This window comes from Volvox carteri, assembly GCF_000143455.1.
Source record: "Volvox carteri f. nagariensis unplaced genomic scaffold VOLCAscaffold_44, whole genome shotgun sequence".
Taxonomy (NCBI): domain Eukaryota; kingdom Viridiplantae; phylum Chlorophyta; class Chlorophyceae; order Chlamydomonadales; family Volvocaceae; genus Volvox; species Volvox carteri.
Window position 1 is genome coordinate 239,801 of NW_003307587.1, and position 22,616 is coordinate 262,416.

At 58.8% G+C, this 22,616-nt stretch overlaps 2 protein-coding genes across 2 annotated transcripts; one reads left to right on the forward strand and one right to left on the reverse strand.

Moving 5' to 3' along the window:
• Positions 1-1,928: 1,928 nt before the first annotated feature.
• VOLCADRAFT_82855 (uncharacterized protein) lies at positions 1,929-16,314 on the reverse strand (the record flags this gene model as incomplete). Its single annotated transcript, XM_002954611.1, has 19 exons — positions 1,929-4,051; positions 4,369-4,680; positions 5,202-5,383; positions 5,596-6,164; positions 6,603-6,967; positions 7,385-7,816; positions 7,945-7,992; positions 8,417-9,748; positions 10,245-10,327; positions 10,703-10,919; positions 11,564-11,617; positions 11,904-12,122; positions 12,171-13,120; positions 13,348-13,689; positions 14,205-14,271; positions 14,443-14,652; positions 15,067-15,190; positions 15,785-16,038; positions 16,246-16,314. The coding sequence occupies 19 exons, from the start codon at positions 16,312-16,314 to the stop codon at positions 2,837-2,839; spliced, it is 7,044 nt and encodes a 2,347-aa protein (XP_002954657.1). The 3' UTR covers positions 1,929-2,836.
• A 224-nt stretch (positions 16,315-16,538) lies between these two features.
• On the forward strand, positions 16,539-21,258 carry nuoA9 (NADH:ubiquinone oxidoreductase 39 kDa subunit). The gene is made up of 9 exons (XM_002954545.1): positions 16,539-16,711; positions 16,843-16,931; positions 17,000-17,155; positions 17,267-17,424; positions 17,793-17,939; positions 18,804-19,013; positions 19,580-19,700; positions 19,861-20,039; positions 20,523-21,258. Exons 1-9 carry the CDS (start codon positions 16,657-16,659, stop codon positions 20,593-20,595), a joined length of 1,188 nt encoding a protein of 395 aa, XP_002954591.1. The 5' UTR covers positions 16,539-16,656; the 3' UTR covers positions 20,596-21,258.
• The last annotated feature ends 1,358 nt before the right edge of the window (positions 21,259-22,616 follow it).

Below are 22,616 nucleotides of genomic sequence, written 5' to 3' on the forward strand. Positions count from 1 at the left end.
AGACTTTTACATGGCAAAGAATAGATTATAGTTGACCGTCAGCCATGGCATTTATCGCAGCTTTGTTAGATGCATAGCTGGTATCGGCCAAGAAGCTAGACCGGCCTGGGCCGCCGGGGTCGTGCTGCCATCTATCTGACCGCCAAACATCGCACGAATCACCAAGTTGTTGCTAACAGACTCATATTGCACTTCTTGAGCATAACTTTCGCACACCGGCTATGTATGACTAAATGCCATCCGGCGCCTCGAAAAGCCATGTTGCATCGAGGATTAGCGCGCTGCACAGGTACATACATCTGAAATTAGCTCCAGGAGGTTTTGAAGCAAAGGATACGCCGGTACGCAAGCACCTAAACTTAGGCCGGTCGTTTCGTTCACTGTACTCATACATGAAATTACTTTCCGTAATAAGTAAAACGCATCCAGTTAACGTCTCCGTATAATCATATTAGCGTCCTGGGCTGCAAACGCAGTTTTGCGAATCCATACAAGCGAATTGGCCGGATATGAACTATGCAATCCACTAGAAGTTTCGGCTGCAATCTGCAGCCTTTGGGGAGGGATTCAAGCAAATGAACGGCAGCTTAGTATTCCTGATGGGATTAATATAGACTTCTGCCATGCAAGCTGGAGCTTGCGGGCAAACTCGATCGTTGCGCATTTCCGATTTCTGCAAAACGAGACGCCTCTTGCGAAGGCGGGCTCGAATAAGCAACTGTGGCTACGAATCGCGTCCATCTAATCGAAGGAGCCCTTTCATCCTGTATGAGCAGCAGACGGAGCATGAGCTTTGCATACTTGTTTTGGAGACCTTTACGCGATGTCAACCGAAGATAAACTGCTTCAACTAGGGACAGCAGTGCCGCAAATCTGTGTCATGCCATACGCCATTCATTTTCTCTTTATCTCCTAGTCGGAGAACCAGCTGGCGCCAGCCGGCAGCAGCCAGGCGGGAGGACGAATCGGCAGACAATCGCGCCGCTTATTCCGGCCTGTAACCCCCCAAACCTCAGCTCATTTGCAACGTCCCAGCGACTTACAACGCAATGGCAATGTATGTTCAGAAGGAGCGTCACAAGTCTTGCACACAAAGGGAGGTCGCGTAAGCCCTGCGTAACAAGCAGCACAAGCAAAACGTGCGGCGATGCAGGCCGATGACTTCTTTCCTTCAATTCGATCCTCTCTGGTCCGGTGATAGTCATTAGGCCTCCTTAAAGCTGAAAATTATTGTCCTCCCATCCAAAAATGTTCATAGAGAATCCCGCAACATGGCAGGATCGGAAAGAATAGGGTTGGACAAAAATCCACCACACAGAACCAGCTCGGAGTTATTCAGCTCCCGTGTAGCAGCTGGCCCCGCTGAAAAGGCCTCTCGAGATACTGGTAGACCACCTTAGCGCGTATCTGTAGTTGTAATGTGTGCCGTACAGTGTACCGGCTACTACATCCCTCCAGTTGCCGCCAGTTTGTATACTGTGGTTGCATAGCAGCCCTTAACTTTGCAGCTTTACCCATACGGCCTGCTACTTTGTCGACCTTGGGCGCGCTGTCATGCCTCAGTCGCACCGTATAGCGCCAACTGCCTGCAGGTGCTTCAAATGTCCGCTGGTGCTTTGTAAGACCACCACCACCACCACCACTATCTGGCATTATCCCAGTTTGATTTCCCCGCAAAACCGCTGTGCCGCTGCTACCAATTGCAGAAGCTAGCAGCTGAAAAGGCCTCTCGAGATGCTGGTCGTGCGCTTCGCGCGTATTTGTTGATGATATGTGTGCCGTACTGCGTAACCAGCTTCTACACTAAAACATTATAGCGTCGCTTCGCACGCTGCCACAACGGCTCCAACCCGAACCCGTAACAACCCGAAGCGAAGTGGGTACGCCCCTTCCTTGATGTGAAGCAATCAGGCATAGGCAGTCCAAGAGAATTACATTACATTACACAGGCATAGGTTACAATCACGTAGGCTACCGCTTCCCTGCGCGGCGCAGTGTGCAGCCGTCCACACATAATCGCTGAGCTCCCCCAGCCAGCTCCCCTTCCAGCCCGGCCTGGCCCTCCCCTTCCAAGCGACCTAACCTGTGAGAGCTCCGTGTGCCGCCGCTGCGAGGTCCTCAGGCATCCATCTACACCCACCGACACACCGACACAGCCTTCAAACTCCCCACCACCACATTCCGCCACACCATCCCCACAGTAACTTAAATCCCTGGTAAAGCCCCGGGCAGCGTATCGCACTCAGTCAACGTGCACGGCGCTCGGGTAGTCTCTCCCCTGGCCAGTTCTCTTACACCTGGTCGACAAAGCGACAGACAGCGAAATCGCCTCCCCGCGGCGGCTAACTGGGTCAATACAGCAATACCGCTTACAAGACCCCATGCTTGCGCCCTGAACGACACACTTGGCCGCGGAGGCGCGACCGAACGGACCCTCTACCGCAGGCCATGCACCAACCAACCAACCTACGGCTCTCCCTACCCATCTTCTGTCTCAGATGCAGATGCATTTTGTCAGTCATTCCCCCTAACCTTCCAGCGTGCGCCTCTCCCACCTCACCTCGGCGCTTCGCCGCAACCGTTGTCAGGTAACGTGCGTTACGGCGGTTGGCTAGTTGCAACTGTTCGGTTCAGCCTTTGGGAGCCCTTACGGCGTGACATCTCGTCCATGTCCCATGCGACACAGCCACCTTCCGTGGCCTTCCCCCTCTTGCCGCCCGCGCCAGGCTTTCGGAACACGACACTTGATGGGCCGCCCGAACTCTCATCCATCGCCCCACGCTATGCTATCCGCCCGCCTACGCAGCCCCGCCCGCCATTTCACCTCTTGGATACCTCACATGACCGCACCTCCCTCGCCGTCTCTCCCCAGTAGTTGGTCCAACGTCTTGGTCTCATCGAGCTGCGGCAATAAGTCCAAGCCGCCCACGACACCATGCACGCCAGTACCTGGCGAGGCGCCGCGAGACGCCCCAGCCAGCGGACTTGCCAAGCGGCTGCTGTTGGACACGGACCGACGGTTCGACGTGACCGGCGGCAGGCCGCCGGAGGCGGCCGCCGCGGCAGCGGCTTCCGCCGCCGCCACCGCCGCCGCGGCCGCGACGGCAGCCGAGCTACCCTCCGATGCCGGCGGCTGCGGCTCCCCCGGCACCACCTTGGCGCTGACCGTCATGGTCAACACATTGAGTTCGCTCTTAACCACCACCTCACCCACGAAATCTCCCGGATTCTCCGCCACGAACTCCACGGTTAACAGAGCTTCCATGCCCGCCGCCAGAGGCCCGGGCTTGTAAATGACGCGCAGCGGAAGCTGCGGCCGGACAACGGTGAACCTCGCGGCGCCGGTCGACACATTCGTCAGCCTCGCGGTTCTGTGAGCCACAGCGCCCACAGGCACCGTCCCCAAATGAAGATGCCCCGGCTTGAGCGTGAACTGCTGCAGCGCCTTGCCGGAGTGGCGAATGAGGGACGCGGAGGTGGTCTTACCTAGCCGCACTGCATCCGCCTCTGCACGTAGGTAGGGCTCGTTAAGTGCAGCCTCCGCTTCGTCCTTAAGGTGATGCCGCGGCAACGGCGGCGGCAACGTCCGCGGTTGGCCGTACACATCGAACACGTGCGTCTTGACCGACGGTGGTGCTTGCGTTGCTGCCGCCAGGATCTGGCTGTGGCCCAAATCGGGGTAGGTGTAGTCGACCGTACGGTGCAATGATGCATCGCGGCCGCCGCCGCCGCCGCCGCCGTAGGCGGCGGTGGTAGCGGCGGTGGCGGCGTTGCTGTGTGCCATGGACACAGCGCCCGCGCCGCCAAAGGCAGCGTGCTCGGCGGCAGCAGCAGCTGCCGCCACCGCCGCGGCGGAGGCCGCGGCATCTGCGGCTGCCGGCGTGGGTCGCTCAGCGACGTACACGCCTTGAGCGTAAGGCGATGGCGCGCCCGGTGTGGCCGCCGGCGGCGGCAGGCGCGGCGGAAGCATGCGACGGTTAATTGGCTCCCGGATAACAGGGTCGTTCTCCAATGCCAGCAGTCCCTCCTCCGCCTCAAAGTAGTTAAGAGGCTGTTGCCAGTTGCAAACGCACCGACGACCCCGAGCAAGCAGCATAACAAGCAAAATCAACCATAAACAGAAGGATGCGAGGTAGATAAAAGAAATGCGGGTTAGCTAAACAGAAATGTACCGAGCCCCAACGTGCCGGGTGCGGATAGGACCGAAAAGAAGGGAGGTAATGGACGAATGCAAGCTGATAACAGCAAGGTTTGGATTTGAACTTGGATTTGAATTTGGGTTTGGGTTTGGGTTTGAAAAACTGGGTTTGAAAAACCCGCAGCCGCACGCCCGTGCTGGCGCTCGCAACCACTTCCCCCCCACCCCACCTTGCCCTCCGTTGGCCGCTTTGGCGTGTTGTCGAACGGTCCGACTTTGACCGGCCACGGCCGCTTCTCCTTTTCGCTGTTAATAGCGACCGCCATCTCCCGCTCCCGCGCCGCCTGCTCACGTGCCGCTGCCGCTGCCTCGGACGTCTCCCGCCGCCGCCGCATCTCCGCCGCTACCGACTTGGCCTTCGTGGCGGGCGGCCGCGAACGCAGCTCCAGTATGGCGGACAGCACGTCGGCGTCCTGCCGCCTGACGTCTTCAGGCCGCGTGTCGGAAAGCGGCACCGCAGCCGCGTAGATGCGCTCCTGAGTCTGAGGGGGTGTGAAGTTGTGGATGATGCAAGATGGTGAAATCGAGGGGCGTTGGGACGTAGGCCATAAGTAAAGCCATAAGAACGGGCTGGACGGGCAAGGTACTTCTCCCCTTCCTACATCAACTTAGGAAAAGGATGGGCCATACCCACGCACGGGGGTTGCCCGTGGGGAGGTAAACAACTCCAGAAGGAGAGGGAGGGAGAGAAAGGCGAATGAAAGAACATCCCGAAAAACCGCTCAGAGTAATATGACGCTCAACGAGATGACGTGCACAGAGTAGAGCAAGAAGAAGAAGGACAGATACGGCGGGAAGCTAGGGCGGTTGAGCGCGGTGGAAAGACGCGCCTCCTAGGACAAAAACGCCGTGTCAAAGCTTCAAGTGTTTTCGGGACAAATTTACAAAGCTGTGTTACGATTTACGAAAGCTAGGAGCTTGGAAGGCCCCAACATAAACCAAAACTCCCCCCCTATCGTCAACCATCACCGGCGGCGAGAAGCGGTGCGCACAACACACTTACCAGCTCGGTGCGAGCCTGCTGCGCCAGCACTTCCCGGATGCTAGAAATGGTTTCGGAGCCAAGTTGCGGCAGCTCCAGCAGCTCTCGGTACACCAGGATGGGCAGTGGCGGGGGCTGCCGTACAGAGGGCGGCTCGTACGCCAATATGCGGGGCAGGTACTGCACGCTGCTCAGCCCAGCACCTGCGCAGGTGGTTGGGTGCGTTGAAATGGAAACGGAAAACAGTTAGGGAGGGAGCTGGTTGCAAGAATGAAACCAGATGGAGTGGCGCAAGAAGACAAGAAACCAGGAATAACAGAGCCACACTCGTCAACGACAGCTGCTCTCGGATACAGCCCCCTCTGTATCCGCCGCAGCAGTTCCAACAATCCGGTGCGGGGGCACCATCTCGCACCTGGCGGCGGCTTCAGCAGCTGCGACAACCGCTTGAAGGCAGGCATCAGCTCCTCCGCATGGGGATTGTACCGCTGCAGCAGCGCCGCACCGCCCACTGGCAGCGGATCAAGACCCGTGGGTCGTTGCGCCACCTGCACCAGCACCGAGTGGACCACCGTGCCCTCCTCATCCGCACCCTCGAGCTCCTCAGAACGGATATCCACGGCCAGGTCGGCTGATAGCCCCGGAAGCACCGGTGACGGTGCCGAAGGCGACGCCGAGCCGGGCCGGGCCAGGACGGCGGCGGCGGCCTCCTCCGCCAGCACGCGGCGGCCGGCAAGGTACGACTGTACGACCTCCGTATCGAGGATTTCGAAGCCGGTGCCATCGCTGCGGAGGACAAAGATGCGCGGCTTGATGGAGGTAGCGACGGGCTGGTACGTGATAATCGGCTCGGGCGTTGGTGGCGTTGGCGGTCGTGGTGGTACCAGTGGTCTGTCTTCGTCATCATCGTCGTCATCGGCAAACTGGACAGGGCTTTTGGATGGCGTAGCGCGGTTGGGCCCGCTGGTGCCGTCGGCGCCGGTGCTGCGGCGTCCTGCAGCCAGGCGTTATGCGCGAGGTACGGGAGGGAAAGGAAAGGGACGGGTGACGAGCAGCACATGGAGAGCAGGACGATATGCCGGAAACTCAACTCTACCAAAAGAAACCACCACGCATAATAATGTACAGACGGACCAATAATGGTGGACATCATGCAGGGCAGGAGGCACGCTAGCACGGAGGTCCTGGCTTTGCCAAGAACTCAATGGACCAGCGCCGGGAGCTGCTGTGTACCAACCACCTCACCCGCCGCTGCAGCTCTCGCCCCACACCCTTCCGCCCCGCCATTCTGCAGCCCCCGTCAAAACTCATTATGGAGTAACACACACAGTAACACACAATAACACACAGTAACGCAAACAACCCATTCATTCACCCGCACCCAAGCATGCACGTAAGTCCAGGTCCCGTCTACGGCAAAACGTACCTAGAGTGTTATCGCTGTATTCCCCTCGGAGGGTGCTGGAGGAGGACTCCTCTTTTTCGGGGGCCGGTGGCGGGGCCGGTGCGGGAGGCATCTCCGGAATATGCACCTTGAGCAGCGGCTCCGGAGGCGGCCAGTATGACCTAGGGAGCTGCACCGCCGCCCCGCCGCCTACTGCCGCTGCTGCCGCCGCCGCCGTGGAAATGTCAAAGGCACTGGCCTGCTGTGATGGGGGGCCGGCGGCGGCGTCGCCGGCGGCGGCGGCGGCGGCGGCGGAAGACGCCGCCGCCACCGCGGCGCGTGCAGCCGGGCCCAGCAAAAGGAAGCGGAGTGTCGGTGATTCGAAGTACGCACAGGACCCCCTCTGCGGGTGTGTGAGGGGCAAGGGACGGGGGACAGGAAGGAGGCCGCGGCATGCACGTACGCGTGTCGATGTCGGTGTTGTCCTGGGAAACGCAAAACCGCAGCTGCCTGACTGGATGGCTAGCTGAGGCTAGCAAACAGACAGACCGACAGCTAAAAAACCTTAAGCGAACACACGCATACACAGACAGACAGACAGACAGACAGATGGCTCCTGGGCTTTCGTATGAGGGAATGTGCACCACCCCCTCGCCGTGCTCTTTACCCCCCCATCTCATCTCCCTGACCAGTTCAATCCACGTTCAGAGCTACAGCCGCAGAGCTATAGCCATCATCCGTCCCCAAACCCACATACACCCCCTCGACTTCCCCCTCAGCAATTCCCATCCCTTACGACTGCCCGCTCATTCCCACTGACCCGTGGGTCGAAGAGGAATACGTTTTGCATGTCTGGACTGGAGGCCAGCCGATCCAGCAGTTTCACCGTCTCCAGGGCTTCCTTCTCGGTGGCAGTCAGCCGCATCGCTTTCCCACCACCTTCCTCCTCTCCCTCCTCTGCCTCCTCCTCCTCCGCTGCCTCGTCCTCCTCCGGTGCTGCAGACAGCATCTCCAGCGGCGGCACCAGCACCCCCGGCGGCGCGAAAGCGGCGATGTACGGCGCCGCCGTGACGGCGCCGCCGTCAGGCAGGGTGGTGGTGATGACGCCGGTGGTGGCGTCCCAGGCGAGGGTGACGCCGGGGCAAGGGGAGGTGGTGATGCCCGCTGGGGAGCCGATGATGGGTGCAAAGCCCTCCATCTCTATGGACCAGCTGCCGTCCGCCAGGCGGGACAACCTCGTGCCGTCGTAGTCCTGAGAGGTCATAAAATTGGCAGGAAACCGGCTCGGTATCACGTTAAAAATATCACGGGGATGGATCCAGGTGGCCCTGCCCCTCAAGATTCAAAATCCAGAATCTAGCAACCCTGATCCGAACCCACCTGCACCAAGACGTCCCCTGTGGGGTAGGCCACCACCAGGACGTTGTCCTGCGGGGGACGGAGGAGGCAGAATGTACATTTGTCGATTTGTATGTAAATGTGTGTATGTATTATATATGCATGTATATATATCGCATGTATGTATGTATGTATATATATATATACATCTGTGTGCGTGTACAGAGACAATGTCGCATGGCGGACATAGTAGTAAAGGTACTGGTGTCACGCGGTGACCTGCCGGCCCGAATGCCCCGTCTCTCTCCCCTAAAGACCAACCGCGGTTGTTAAGGGACCGGGACCGGGACGACCCCGCCGCTAAGATCTCTCGGGCAGGACCACCCCCACACTGTCCTGCTCGTAACGCCGTTAATGCCGTTAATGCCATTAACAATACATGCATTTGAGTGCTGACTACACTGTACATCAATAGCGGGCATGAGCTGCTCCCGCGCGCATCAGAAATATGCACTAGTGCGGGGAACGCCAGTCCTGCCTGGCGAGTGGTGACCCGGGCGCCCGTGTCCGGGTCCGTCATAGTCGCAGCGCCGATGCGTGGCAGCTCTAACGTGAACGGCGGCGGCGGCGGTGTCGGCGGCGGCGGTGGCGGTGTCGGCGGCGGCGTCTCCTCCTCCGCGCCCTTCTTCTTGCCTCCTTTCTTCGCGCTTCCTGCACCGCCGCCTGCGGACTTCTTCCTGGCGGGCTTCTTCGTCTCCGGTTCTGGCTCCGGCTCTTCTACTGGGGGGGGCGGCGGCGGCGGCGGCCTCGGCTTCGAGCCTGCGTCAGGCTCCCGCCAGCGGCTACCGTCTAGGCGCGTGCGCGCCCAGCCCCGCGCCGTCGAGCCATCCGGAGCCAGCCATTCGTCCACGTCAATGCGTTCGCTGACGCTGCCGTCAGGGCAGATCACGCGCTCCACAGCGCCGCCGGCGGCGGACACCAGCAGCCCGTCGCGCGTGACGGCGCGGAAGGCGCTGGGCATTAGGGACGTGCGTAGCGCCCCCAGATCCGCACCTGCCAGCGGCGCGCCGTGCACCGCGACGCCGCGGAAGGGCAGCAGCGGTGCGACGGCGGGGTCGTCCGCCGGCGTGATGAGCACCTGTCCGTCCGTCGTCATCCGTACGACATGCCCCGACGGCGTTGTGACCTGGACTGCCGACACAGGCAGATCTCGACGGTCCGACGCCAGGCCCCGCCCCAGTCCGCCCATGGCGTCCTCGTCCGCGTCCTCCTCATCGTCACTCATATCCAGTTCTCCACGCAGACCCGCCTTGAGTGCCTCGGCGGCGCTCATGGTGGGTTTTGGCAATGGCGGCGACGACGCCGACGAATTTGCAGACAGCGCTGGCGGCGCAGTGCCGCCCGCCGCTGCGTCATCGCCATTGCCGGCAGCTGCGGCTGCGGCAGCGGCCGCTGCCGCCGCTGCCTCCGCCGCCGCAGTCTTCGGATCGGTCAGGTGGTACGCCGTCACCAGCGCGCCACCCTGGACTGCTGCCAGCAGCAGCGGCCCGTCACCGTCAGCGGCGCAGCTGCAGGCGCTGCCGTCACGGAAACGGACAGTCGTCGAGCCTCGCGTAACTGTGAGGCCGCCCACGGGTAGCGGACCGCTGCCGTTCGCGGCATCGCGCATGGCCGCCTCCGCCGCCGCCGTCGCCGCCGTCGCGACGCCGGGCGGTACGGAGCTGGCCTCGGCGCGCAGTACCGCCGGCATCGGCGCCGCCACCACACAAGACGTGCTGGTGTAGAGAAAAGCCGTCCGCCGATGAGCTTCTACGGCCGCAGCCAGTTGCACATCCATCTTATAAACCTGTAAACCCCGCGAGTTGCAATCCATTAGATGCTCATTAAAACCTCCAATAAGGAAATCGGACAAAGGAAAAAGATTGGAATGGAAAATGCAACAATGATTTGTTAGACTGCGACGGATTCTCGGGCTGTGATGTCCCTGTGATGATAATGTTCCCCCCTCCTTTCTGCATAAGGGATACTGCCCCACGAGAGTGAGGAGTTGGGGTTGGGGTTGGCATGTGCGTGTATGTATGTATGTATGTATGTATGTATGTATGTATGTATGTATGTATGTATGTATGTATGTATGTATGTATGTATGTATGTATGTATGTATGTATGTATGCATGTATGTATGTATGCATGTATGTATGGATGCATGTGGAGCAACAGGGGGCGTAGAGTACGGTGGATACTGACGGCAGAAGGGCAGGGCCGGCAAAGCGCCTGCTACATCAGCGATGGCGAGTCCATGACGACGAGTCCCCCCAGTCATAGCCTCCCCGTCTTCACACCTTTGGCGGCAGGTCAACAGGCCCCGGCTCCGCCTCGACAGCGCGCCGGACGTAGGCGGACAGGTTCATGGCCACCGGCAGACCTGTGTGTAGGCAGCAGTCAGTGCAGTGCAGTGCAGTGCAGTGGGACACAGAAGTATCGGGGCACGGCAGGAGCACAGGGCAGCGGGGGAATGGGAGGGCACACGAATAAGGAAGAGTGATAAAACTGACCTCTCAATAAGCGCCGGTCGGAAAATGGGGTGGGGGGGTGGGGGGAAACAGTATACGAAACCCGCATTGCGTTACTATGAAAAAAACACAAAAAGGTTAATGTAGAAGCCACAGCAGCAGCCGTCCGCCGCCGCCGTCGTCGCCGTCGTCGTCGCCGGCCCAGCAGCAGCCTCAGCCGCCGCCGTCGCTCCCACAGCGCGCCCCTAACGCCCTCTAATCCTATACGCGTTCTCTTCCTTACATACCCGTAGTAACGCTGGCCAGGTTATCCGCCGCGTAGCACGCCACCACTACCTCGTCCGCAGGCCCGTAGTACACGGACGACATGGCCGGCAGCTGTGTGACCGCCTCGTTGAGCGCCTGCTTGAGCGTTGGCGGGTCCATCGGCTCGTGCCAGTGACGCGTCAGGATGGCGTCCTCGTGCGCCATCTTGGCGGAGGGGGGCAGGAGGTCCGCGGCCGCCTGGCAGCGCGGGCGGACAGAGGCACGTGCGTGTGTTCAAGATGGACGATGAGAACTGAGAGCCACGCAAAGCGTACAGAGAGGGCGCTGAAGAAGGAGAAGGAAAGGTCACTTGCACCACGTGATCAAATCAGGTAAGTAAACCAGGAATGGAGTGAGGGTAGGTAATAGCTTTTAAAATAGCTGAACTCCTTCAAAAAATGGCTGTGTGTGTGCGTATGTGTGCATGCGTGCATGTGTGTATGTGTGGCTTATGTGTGGTGTGTGAGTTGGGCGGTGTCGTGCAGCACCTCGTGGGGGTGTGTGGTGGGCGTGGTGTGAGAGCGGAACTGCCGCGGTATGGCCGATGGTAGCAGTAGTAGTAGTAGTAGTAGTAGTAGTAGTAGCTGTAGGTATTACAGCGAGCCCCAGACCCCAAGGTAATACATACCCCATGGTGCAGCCTGGCGTGGTGGGGATCCTGCCCGAGCCTAAACGTCTTAAGTAACCTTACTCGCCCCGGCCCGCGTACCCCCCCTTCCCAGCCGTGTCTTAACGTCCCAGGCACGTTGCCGCATCCCTGGACTTCAACTTTTAATTCGACAGTTAAGGAACTCCAGCTTTTAGGTTAAGGAACCCAGCTCTCTCCGCCCCGGCCGGCTTACCTGCAGCATCTGGTATCGCTCGATGGCAGCTATTGGCAAGCCTGCGGCCTCAGCCTGGGGGTACGTCGGCAAGGTCGAGGGCAGGAGCACCAGGAGGGACGAGCGCGAGGGGTAAGGGCGGGATACAGCAGCAATGGATCATGGACGTTTTAAAGGCGTGCGCAGCAATAGCTCTCTATATACAGACATACATATCTATACATAAGTATGTAATATATACCGAGAGCTTAGACGCCACAAGCTAGGCATGTATAAATAGATAGATAGATAGATGTACAGATGGATGGATGGACGGATAACGGCAGACTCCTACATGCGCAGTCCCTCCAACGATCCCCACCTGAAGGGCTGTACGGCGCAGGCTCTTGCTCAGCGCATCCAGCCCCTTGCCCATGCCGAAAGCGCCGCTGGCCTCCAGCGCTGCGTCGCCCGCTAACCTTGCCGCATCCGCAAAGGACCTGGCGCCAGGCAGCATCATCACATGCAGCATATGCGCTTCCACCGCCTCTACATCCAGAGTGCCCGCGTGCGTGAAGAGCCCCTCCGGACCCTTGCCGTACTTGTACGGCAAGGGCTGAATGTCTGCTTCCGTCAGCGGCGGCCAGACGCCTGCGCCACCAAACATACCGATGCTGCCGTCACCCGACGACGGTACATGGCCACTGCCAACGACGGCCATGTCGAACGGCGACGTCGGCGAGTCGGGGCGCGGCGGCGTTGAGTGCACAAAACCAGTCGTGAGGCCGGCGGCGGCGGTGGCGAGCGGGTCGCCCTCGACGACGAGCGAGTAGTCAGCGGGCGGCTCGGGTTGCGGCGCGAAGACCGCAGCCTGGCGGTCCGAACCCAGTGCCGCCAGCGCGCCCTCAAGCGCCGCCAGTGCCGCTGTCTCCGCCGCCGCCACGTTGCTCGCCTCCGTCAGGTCCTCCCCGGCATCCAGTGACGCCATATTCCGTGCGACCTGCTCTAGCAGCGCGTGCATTACCAGCGGCACGCTAATGCGCTCAGGGACCACGCTATCCAGCAGCGCACCGTAGTAACCAAGGCTCAGCGGCGGCTGCTTCGGGGGCGATTCTGGCGGCGCAGCGCCGTCGCCGTCGCCAACTGCTGCTGGGGCTGGCGCAGCAGCTGCCGCTGCCTGTGCCGCCGTCGGAGGCGTCGGGGTCCCGGTGCGAGGTCCCCCTGGTGCAGGTGCTCCAGCCGACGGCGCGGGTGTGCCTAACGCCACCCCGGACGCCGGTACGGCGCCGACGGCCGCCGGGGCAGGCTCCGGTACCGCCGGGTCCACCGACGCGTCGGCTGCTTTCGGTTCCTCCAATTGCTTACAGTCGTACACCTTAACAGAGGCGCGCCATTCCTCGTAGGCGCGCACATGCGACGCCAGGCGGTGTAGCGATGACGCCAGTATGTCGTACCCTGGGGAATCCTCTGGGGTGGCCGCTGCCGCCGCTGCCTCCGCCGCGGCGGCGGCTGCCGCTGCCGCCGCCGCTGCCTTGCCCTTCGGACCGCCCTTTGGCGCAGGAGCGGCCGCTCCTTTCTTGCCCTTCTTGGGCTCTACCTCTTGGTCACCTGTGCGGTGTTTCCATGAAGGAATGCGAACAGCTCATTGGTCGTACCAACGAAAAAAACTGTTCTGCCCTCTGTCCTAAACTCGCCCTGGCGTACTGTAACACTCAGGGGCCTTCCCTCCCTAGAGCCCACCCGGCGCCGCATACTTCTTTTTAGGAACGCGTCCCTAGTCCCCAGATTTACCCCGGCCCCCCTCCTCTTCGCTCCATCCCCCGTACTTGGCGGCGGCGGTGGCTCGTAACGGGGCACCTCCACCTCCAACGGCGCCAGGCGCGCGAACAGATCCTCCCACAGCGCAGCCTCCGCCGCGGCTTTCACTTCCGAGTACCACGACGGCGGCGGCGGCGGCGGCGGCGGCGGCGGCTCCTCGCCGGCCTCCTCCGGCTGCTGCTGCGGCGGCGGCGGCGCCGGCTTGGTCCACACTACGGCACGCAACGGCGCACCCGCCACCAGCGCCTGACGGATGGTGTCTATACTTAGGCTGAGGCCTCCGAGCGTGTATGTCTGGTAGCAGACGAACGGGCCGGCCTGTACGGCCTGCACCCGGGCGACGGCTTCCGCTGCGGACCGCATACAAGCACACGGACCAAAGGGACAGCAGGGACACGAACGAGCCTTAAGATTACCAGCACCGCCCGCACCCAAATCCACTGCCCATCGCCCAGGAAAGATCCGAAAAAGGGTGAGGGATGAGAGAGGGTGAAGGGGTGAACGCGTGCGCGCGACATGGGTTTTGTGGGAAAGCAGGAATTCGCAGTGGACAGTGAGGGCGCCCAGGTGCAGAAGAGCGAGCTGCACCTGTTTGCAAGGGAGGCGCCCTGTGGGACGGGATTGTAATAGGGGAATGCGGGAGGGCCCGAGCTTGGCTTCACCCCGCTTGGTGGATTTGTTGCGTCAAACATATCACGACTTCAGAAAAGCACACCGATCGGCGGATGTCAGGATCCGCCAGAATGATACGCCCTACAGGATACAAGAGACTGTTCCGGTTTACGGGCAACGTCGCGTGTTTGTCTGTTTCCGGAAGCCTTCCTCCTCTCTCCCAGCAGAAGTCACCGCACCACGCACCACGTACCTGTCATCCTGACCTTCGTCTCCGCCGCCTCCAGCTTCGTGCGAGCCTGAGCCAGCGCCAGCTCCTCCTACGGCAGCCGCAGCGCCAGGAACGGTGTTTGAATCCGGACAGCAGTACTACTTCAGGGGTGATCTGTTCGAATCCTCTGTAATACATCGTTCCTTCATCCTGAGCCCACTTCCATCCGGACCCACACGCCCACCAGCACCAGCACCCACAAACCCACAACTACACACACCTGGGAGGCCTCCCGTGACGGCGGAGGCGGCGCCTCCGTCGGATCATCCATCATCTGCCCACCCGCCATCCCGCCGCCCTCCTCCGCCTCTTCCGCCGCCAGCGCAGCCCTTCGCGCCGCCTCTTCCGCGGCCGCCCGCTGCGCCGCCTCCAACGCTTGTGCGGCCGCAGACACGCTGTCGTTCGCAGCTGTCAGCGCAGCTTCGGCAGCCTGACGGGAAAGAGACGCACATCACATCACATCACACCACATCTCTTCGCGGTGCCATTGCTCATAGGTCGGTTTGCTAGCGTTGTACGGCCTGCTTTAGAGCGTACAGGCTAGCACGATCGGCCTGAAGCAGGGCCCATGTTGTACGACCCCGGCGCATAATGCTGAATGACATCGCGGGGTCTGAGCAAAGATGCCCCGCCGGTGCGGCGTCCACGCACACCGGTAAGCACTGCGGGCGAAAGCGTGTAGGGTGCGCATTGGGCAGAGGATCGTTTTCGCAAGATATGCATCCCCAAGGACCGTCCGCAGGCCCTACTAGCCGCCATTCGTTTTTAACATCTCCTGAGGCCGTCTCCATCGCAGGCCCCAGTCCTGCGCTACCGTTGCGACAGTTCACCTACAGCCTCCCACCTGTGCCTCCTCTTGCGCCGCTTGAAGTTGCATGCGGCGGCGGTGCAGCTCCACACGCCAATCTGCTAACTGGTCACGTGCAAACCGCTCAGCCATCAGCGTGGCGCATATCTCGGGACCAAAGCTGGGGGGAGGAAGGGAGCGGGGCAGGGTGGGGGGGGGGGAAGAGGCAGAGATTAGCGTCGAAAATCCGGAGGAACACATCCGTTGGTGCTGTGCTGCCGTCGACAGCACGGTAAATGGATTTAAAAGTAATGAGCTGCACCAGGGGATTGATTGACTTGGGGATTTCGGACCGCGAGGCGTAGGATGAGGGGCTGAGTGAGCGAGGCATGGGGCTTCCGCTGGGTTGAGGGCCGTGGGCTAATCATCGGGGATGCGGTGGTGAACTGTGGGTCTCGCTCCAGTACATAAGGTAACGATGGTGTGCCCAGCTGATTAGGTGTTTCTAACACAACGCGAATGGGATGGCAGGTGGAAAAGACTGCCCGTACTCCACGGCTATTGGTAACCCAAGGGGGTGCGTGTTGGGGCCCCGTGCCATACGCATACGTTGAGCTGCTGTTTACCGCAGCGCCACCAGCATGCTGGGTTCCCCGAGGCTCTTGATGTCAGTGTGTGCTGGGGCTTTTTTGTGCTCTGACGGATGACCTGGAGAAAACGCTTTCCAGGCTTCGTTGCTTGGGGCTGTGTGCGGGGGGCCGCGCAATGGACTTACGTGCAGGTATCCGGCCCGTGCCCTGCCGCTATATGTGCGTCCATAATGGCTTTTGCCTCCTGGCCCAGGGATGTTGAAGGGTCCAGGCGCAGAACTGCATCTGGTATTGAGATGTGACGCGTGAGCTCCTTCCGCTTCAGCGTCTGGTGAAGGCCCTTCGCATCTGTCCCTGCCGCGTACTCGACAATACTGACGACTGGCTTCCATGTTACCGGAAATGGGCATTCCGTGAGCTCCTTGTATTCTTGAGGAAGCTGCGGGATATAAATGACCAGGGTATGCGGTGTAAGGAGAGGTAGTTCTACCGCTTGCCATGTTTGGACGAGCCGCTCCCGGCAGCCAATTGCCCTTTGCCCCCATGGCAAGAATATGGGTCATATGCAGTAAGGAGTAAGCGTAGCATGCGCAGGCCCCGCGGTCTCTAAGGTCTGTTGGACAGAACATGCTAGCAGACGTCCTACCGCTTCATCTGGGCTGGGGTCAGGCGGAGGCGGAGGTGGCGCCTCTGGCTTTTTAGATTTTGGAGGCATTTTGCCTCAACGCAATGTCGTCAACGAGATGCAGGTTCCATGCTACAAAAACAAAGTGCTATGCTATCGTTATCATTCCAAGCAAAAATTTCAGGTTGTTATGCGTACGCATGAAGTGGAGTGACTGAGCTTGCGCAGCAGAATGGCCAGGACAAGTACTGCTGTACGGAGAAAAAATGGAGTCTGTGCCAAGGCGTCGCTTCTGCATTACACCTTAGAGCGCTTATTTCGTGCCGCCATGCTATAACTCTGCTGCTTCGTGCAGCCTGTAGGAGTCATAACGTAGTAAAGGGCGGTTGCCGCAGCCCGCGAGGCATTAGTTTTTGAGCGGCAGAAGACGAAATGCTGCCCATCCTTGCAAGGAACGCGACAGGCTCTTCCTTGGCGCGCTTGGCAGGTGGGCGCATACGCTCTCTGTCTTGTTTCAGCTTTTTAAGAACCCTGGGATCAGCCTTCTATAAGCTCACTTCATGCAGCAGTAAGCTTTCAAGGATTCATATGAAAGGGTAATGATTTCCTTGCTATCAGGTTTGCGCTGGGCTGCCGCTGCCTCGGCGAATCAGGAATACAGTAGCCTCTTGACTGTTGAAAAGCATGGACCTGGCGGAAGGTCATCGGTAAGGTTTATGGAAGCCAGGCAGCGTGCCGCACCATCAGGTTGAAGGCATTATGGTTTGGGACGCAGGTCAGCGGCGTTGTTGCAACTGTCTTCGGCAGCAACGGCTTTGTGGGCTCCTATATTGTGAATGAGCTGGCGAAGTGCGGTTCTCAGGTCGTCTGCCCGTTCCGGAGCACGGAGAATGAGGCCATGCACCTTAAGCAAATGGGCGACCTTGGGCAGGTGGGATTGCGTAAGGGTCGCCTATTCCCCTTGCCGACTGATATCATTCTACTGTGGACCTCCGCTTAGCTGCATCACGCTTCAAACCCCCCATACCCTTGCTGCACGCAGGTTGTGCTGCTGCCAGAGCTTGACATCCGGAACGATGAACACATCAAACGGGCGATCAGCAGGTCCAACGTCGTCATCAACTGCGTTGGCATGCGGCTTCAGACTATGAACTGGAGCTTCGAGGACGTGCATGTGGACTTCCCTAAGCGGCTTGCGAAGTGGGTTCCTTCCATAGACAATAGTTCATGGGACTGATTGGCTTGGATGGCGGCTGCACGTACCCGTTCGGAGGGGGGGAATACAGAAACGGACATCCTCGTGCCATCCCATATGGTTTTGGGTGCCAGCTTATGCCCTCGACTTGTGGGCTAAGCACTTTAAGGGTTGCTACCATGTTGCACCTGTGGGGCCTAGCCCTGTTTTTACATGTATATACAAACACAACCCGGGGTCACAGCTGTTGTACTGTTGCCCACGATATTCCTCCCATTTGGGTCTTCTTACGGCGACCTTCCTGTTGCCACCTTACGGCGGTACCTGGCGCCGATTGATAACCCCTCCCCTCCCGGACTTGCCGCCGAAACAGGATTGCCGCGGAGTCCGGGCACGTGGACCGCCTTATCCACTTCAGCGACATGGGCGCGGATGTGAATCACAAGTCAAAGCGCATGCGCACGAAAGCGTTGGGCGATGAGGCTTTGCTTGAGGCATTCCCCTCCGCCACAATCATGAGGTTGGTTGAGCATTACGTGGTGAAACGGTCCAACCGGCCTTTAGTTGGGAAATGCGGTCGGATGGGGTCTGTCTGCCTGCAGTGTCTACGGGTGTGTATGTGTGTGTGTGAACGGCACGCGAGTTCGACACAGAACGGCGAGCTGCCTGTCGCATGTTTGCCGAGATCCATACTGGTAAGGCGGCCTGACATTATGGGACATGTAGCCTCAGCCGACTGGCTGCACGCGCCGCAGCCCTGCATGCCTCACATCTAAGCACTTCCCCGGGGAGATGTCCTTCAGCTGAGCAAGTTGAGGAGAGAGCGCCTGGATACCAGTTAACAATTGCAGCAGCCGGATGCTAAGCTGCTGATCCGATGACATCTGACCCTTACTATAAGAGTTCGGCAAGATCCAATTGCATTCTTACAGTCATATGGTTGATGCCGGATCTGTTTTATATTCTCGGAGACGAGAACACACGTCGCGTAAGACTTCGCACTGCATGGCAGGTCCTTCGGAGACAACGGCATCTGCTTATGTCTAGGATTTCGCTCTTCTGGATAATCTCTTGCCAAGAGTACATATGTGTGTCGGGGGGGCCCCCGACCCATATGCTGGCGTCGCTTTCCTTCGGATCTGCAACACGCTGTGCGGTCGCACCTTGACGGCCTGCTTTCTCCAGCTCATCCATCATCAGCCAGTGCCAGTTTAGTTCATCCACGTCCCGCTTTACTCTGTGGCTGCAGACAGCTTGGGTTGCATCATCCCTTGGGTTCCCTTGGGTTGCGTCAACAAGTCCTCATCGCGTGTCTTCATCCCCAATGACAGATGCACAACACACAACGGGTCTCCCCGTCATCACATTGTACCACGCATCGCAGGCCCGGCGACATCGTGGGCATTGAGGACCACTTTTACAACTACCTGATCTACCAGCTGACGCTCACGGTATTTGCGCCTGTGGTGGAGACGGGTTCCAACAAGTTGCAACCCACCTACGTGTTGGACGTGGCGGACGCAGTGACCTCAGCGCTGCGGAAGCCGGAGAGCAAGGGCCAGACTTACTACCTCGGCGGGCCGGAGGTGCTCACGTAGGTTCATATTGTAGATATCGTAGATGAATGCCTAAAGGCGTCTTTATTAACAGCGGAGCCACTCAGAACTCGGAATGGGAGAACAGCACCTCCGTGATGGGGGAGCAGGATTATCTGAAAGCAAGGAGAGAAGAGTACGAAAACACATGCAACACAACACAAGGGCAGGCCTTTACGACCGCCGCGCGGGCGGGCCGGAACTTTTTTAAAGCTGTAAAGTGTGGCCAAGGGATAATTATCTGTGCGAGCATGGCACTGCTGACATCACAGCGGGAAAAAAGCGGAAACGCAGCTTGGATGAGGGTTTCTTGATCTTTACCGGGTCGCACGCTGCCTGAATGCCGTGGCGCCGGGGTTGTTAGGCCTCTGGCAGGTTTTCAACTCCCATGTCCTTTCCTCAGTTCTTAGCACTTCTTAGCACCTGCCATCCAATTCTATCGAAGCTTACCATTTTCCATGCTGCTCCTCGTGCTTTTGGACTCCTTTCCGTGGCCCCCCTTTCCGTGGCCATCTTTCCTTGGGGTTCTGGGACATTCGCGCGGCCTGCATATTCGCACGTGCAGCGTTCGCGAGGTGTACGACCTGCTGCTGAAGACCCTGCGCATCCACCGGGATGATACCTGGCACCTTCCCGCATGGATCGTCAAGGCCATGTACAAGCCCATGGACTCCGTTCGCCGCAAGGTGAGGAAGAGTTTGCAAGGATTGAGGCTCTGGAGAGTGACTGGGCGATTTATGCACTGTTCGCACGCAGCTGGATAGTAGCGAGCTGTCACGTTCCTATCGCATTGCGCACTTTTCTGTGTGGAATTTTAATGCAAACTGCTCGCGCCGTGCCATGCAGCTGCCGGGGTTGCCGATGACCAGCCCCATGGCGACGGATGACTACGTCGAGGAATGCCTGCGCGACAAGGTGGTGCCGGCAGGCGTCAAGGGCTACGCTGACTTGGACATAGTGCCACAGAAGGTGACGGACGGCCTGCCCATCGAGCCGGTTCGCCATGCACGTGTGGGCGGCTACAGGTGAGGAGGAGATGGGTCGCCGTGACAACATCTTGGGGAGCGATTGGGGGTTTTGTCCTGAGTCCGGTGCCGGTGCTGGTGCTGGTGGTATCTGGGGAGGGAGGGGAGGGGAAGGGGCATGAGCCACGGATGCAGATACGCCACCTCCTGCTGCTTCGTCTTGCTGTGGAATGTCCTGCTGGGCGAGGATTCCATCGATAAACCATTTACCATTTACCATATTCCGCTTTGCGCGTCTCCTACCGGGCGGTAGCATGGGGAAAGCCAAGACATGGCCGGATCTTGGAGCACCTTCGGGAGGGTAGGAAGTCTCAGGGGCTGTTCATTTCCGTGGCTTGGGGCGGTCGCTTGCTTGCTTGTATGCCATGCTGTCGTGCCTCGTAAACTTGCATGCAAGCAGCTCAGTGCGGCAGCACAGTGCGGCGGTTTCGAGTGAGGTTTGACGCTCCTGACGCCGCTTTTTGTTTGCCTTTTGTCTCACAGGTGGGGTGATATGGCCAATGTGGCCAAGGACGTCCCGGAGTCTGTGCGGAAATACTACAACATCAAGCAGTGAAAGGTGTCGATTGCTCGAGCTTCCGTGCATTACATGCTCTTGGCGGCTGTCTGCCCGTGATGGTCGACTGCCGCTCTGCTTTCAGCGCCGCCTGCCGACGTGGGACTCCTGGCGGAAGGCTACTATAACCGGCGCTGGCCACGCACCCTTGCTGGTTGCCTGTTGGCCAGCGGTTTTTGGACGAGGGCCGCTGTACAGGAATTGCATGTCTGGTGTGTTAGTCTGATGCGTGGCATGTAAAGGAAAAAGGCTTATCTGCATTATGTGGTCGGTAGATCTTGCACTTCGCGCGTCTTCCTCTGGGTGCGTATTCCGCGTGTATGGTGACTCCACTGGTGGCTGGGGTGCGGCTTAGCTCTGCGTGTGGTTCTGTTGCCTTCAGGAATGGTAGTTGCTTAGTAGGGGGCTGGAAGTCCTGCGGGGGAGGTTCCTCACCATCGCGCAGTTGACAGAAAGGTAAAGGTGTGTCTACCGGGTTTTCCTTCCCTAGTAACTGGCGTGCATGGTACGATGCAGATGGCATTCCCCATAAATGAAGTGAAAGTTTGACTCGCCAAGCCCACATTTCAAAGTTCCATGTCCCCGCTGTTGTTATGCAAAGTTCAAAACTGCACTGTCCAGGATGGATTTCGGCAGGAGGTTTGTAAACGCGAGAGGATGAAGATCCTGTTGTGGTTAGCGGCCCTCTGCCAGACCTTGTCCGTTTCTGCAAAGAGCCTGACCAGGTGCAAGGTTTGGTTTGGTTGCCACAACCCTGGTTGTTATATGAACTCGCATGGCCGCCACATCAGAAGGTACGAAGAATTTTACAACGCAACTGGTGCTGTGCGCACTCAGAATGCGATTAATACAGTTGAACCCCAACCCAACCCAACAAAAACAGGGAAGGTCCGAGCCACCCTAATGTGTACCGTCATCAATCTGCGCGCCTTCGTCATGGCGCGAGTGATTCCCAAGATCACTACGTCCCCGAGTCGATTAGCGTTCGTCTGAACAGGGGGAAAGGAATAGAACGTGGAGGAGTAGAAAAGGGGGATGGCGCGGGAAGAAGGGAGTTCTGTGGGACTGGCGTACAGTCACACAGAACCAGCATTAGAGACTCCAAACGCTGCAACAATCGCGTGCTCAGCCACGTACGGCATCGTGTCAGCAGGCTGCCTGAGCATTGACTTGAATGCAAACGCACTGCTGCAACGCACAGCGATACTGTGCTTGGACCCTTGCCGATTGAACCACTGCATAATCCTTGTGAGGAGCACCAGAACTTTGCCGCGATAACCTTTGCGTGGTTTACAAACTCGGCATACGAAGAACAGCAAGGCATATCACGAACAATCAAATCATTTTGGGTCGGCTTGAGGCGGGAGTCGTATGGGCACCGAAGTTATAACCGGGTTGAGTTGGTAGGAAACGCTGCCGATGTCTTTCATTTGAATTCATTGCCATCCTTGCCATGCGTCTAAGCGGGAAAACCTCGCAGAATTTGCATGAGAATTGGAGCCTTGGTTTCATCGAACGACCGCATAAACCTTATACTGTTGTGGGTTCGATGCTTTCCATTATATCGTAACCGCACTTGCGTTAGGTAAAAGATGGGGTGAACAACACCATAACCGAAAACATTTGGGCCACGTGAAATGTGATAAGATGGTGATTTAGGCCCCAACAGAAGTTAAACACATAGATTTAAAAACCTGAGTGTTCCTCCTTGTTTCTATCAACGGCTCGGTCTGAATCCTACTTGCATGACCCCTTGCACTGACGGACACCCCCGTGGAAAAGAAATGCCCATCGCGTATGTAAAATCCCAGAAAGGGATAAGGTCTATGTCGCTTATACAACGAGCCCCACTATGAATTAAAGTGAGCGTTCCCGGGCAGTGGGTGCCAAAGGGAGACGGGCACTGGAAGCTTGCTATCCGGCTTTGCATTACAAGGATAAATAAATTGGAGCACATATTCGTAGCCAATTTTTATCTGTCGCCACGATAACCGTGGTCATCCTTTTGCTTCGGAAGGCGC

Excerpts from the sequence above, each read along its gene's own strand:
- nuoA9 (XM_002954545.1), top strand. The coding sequence starts at position 16,657 with ATGCTGCCCATCCTTGCAAGGAACGCGACAGGCTCTTCCTTGGCGCGC. Across the intron at positions 17,156-17,266 it reads AAATGGGCGACCTTGGGCAG|GTTGTGCTGCTGCCAGAGCT; the intron begins GTGGGATTGCGT and ends TGCTGCACGCAG. Across the intron at positions 17,425-17,792 it reads TTCCCTAAGCGGCTTGCGAA|GATTGCCGCGGAGTCCGGGC; the intron begins GTGGGTTCCTTC and ends CCGCCGAAACAG.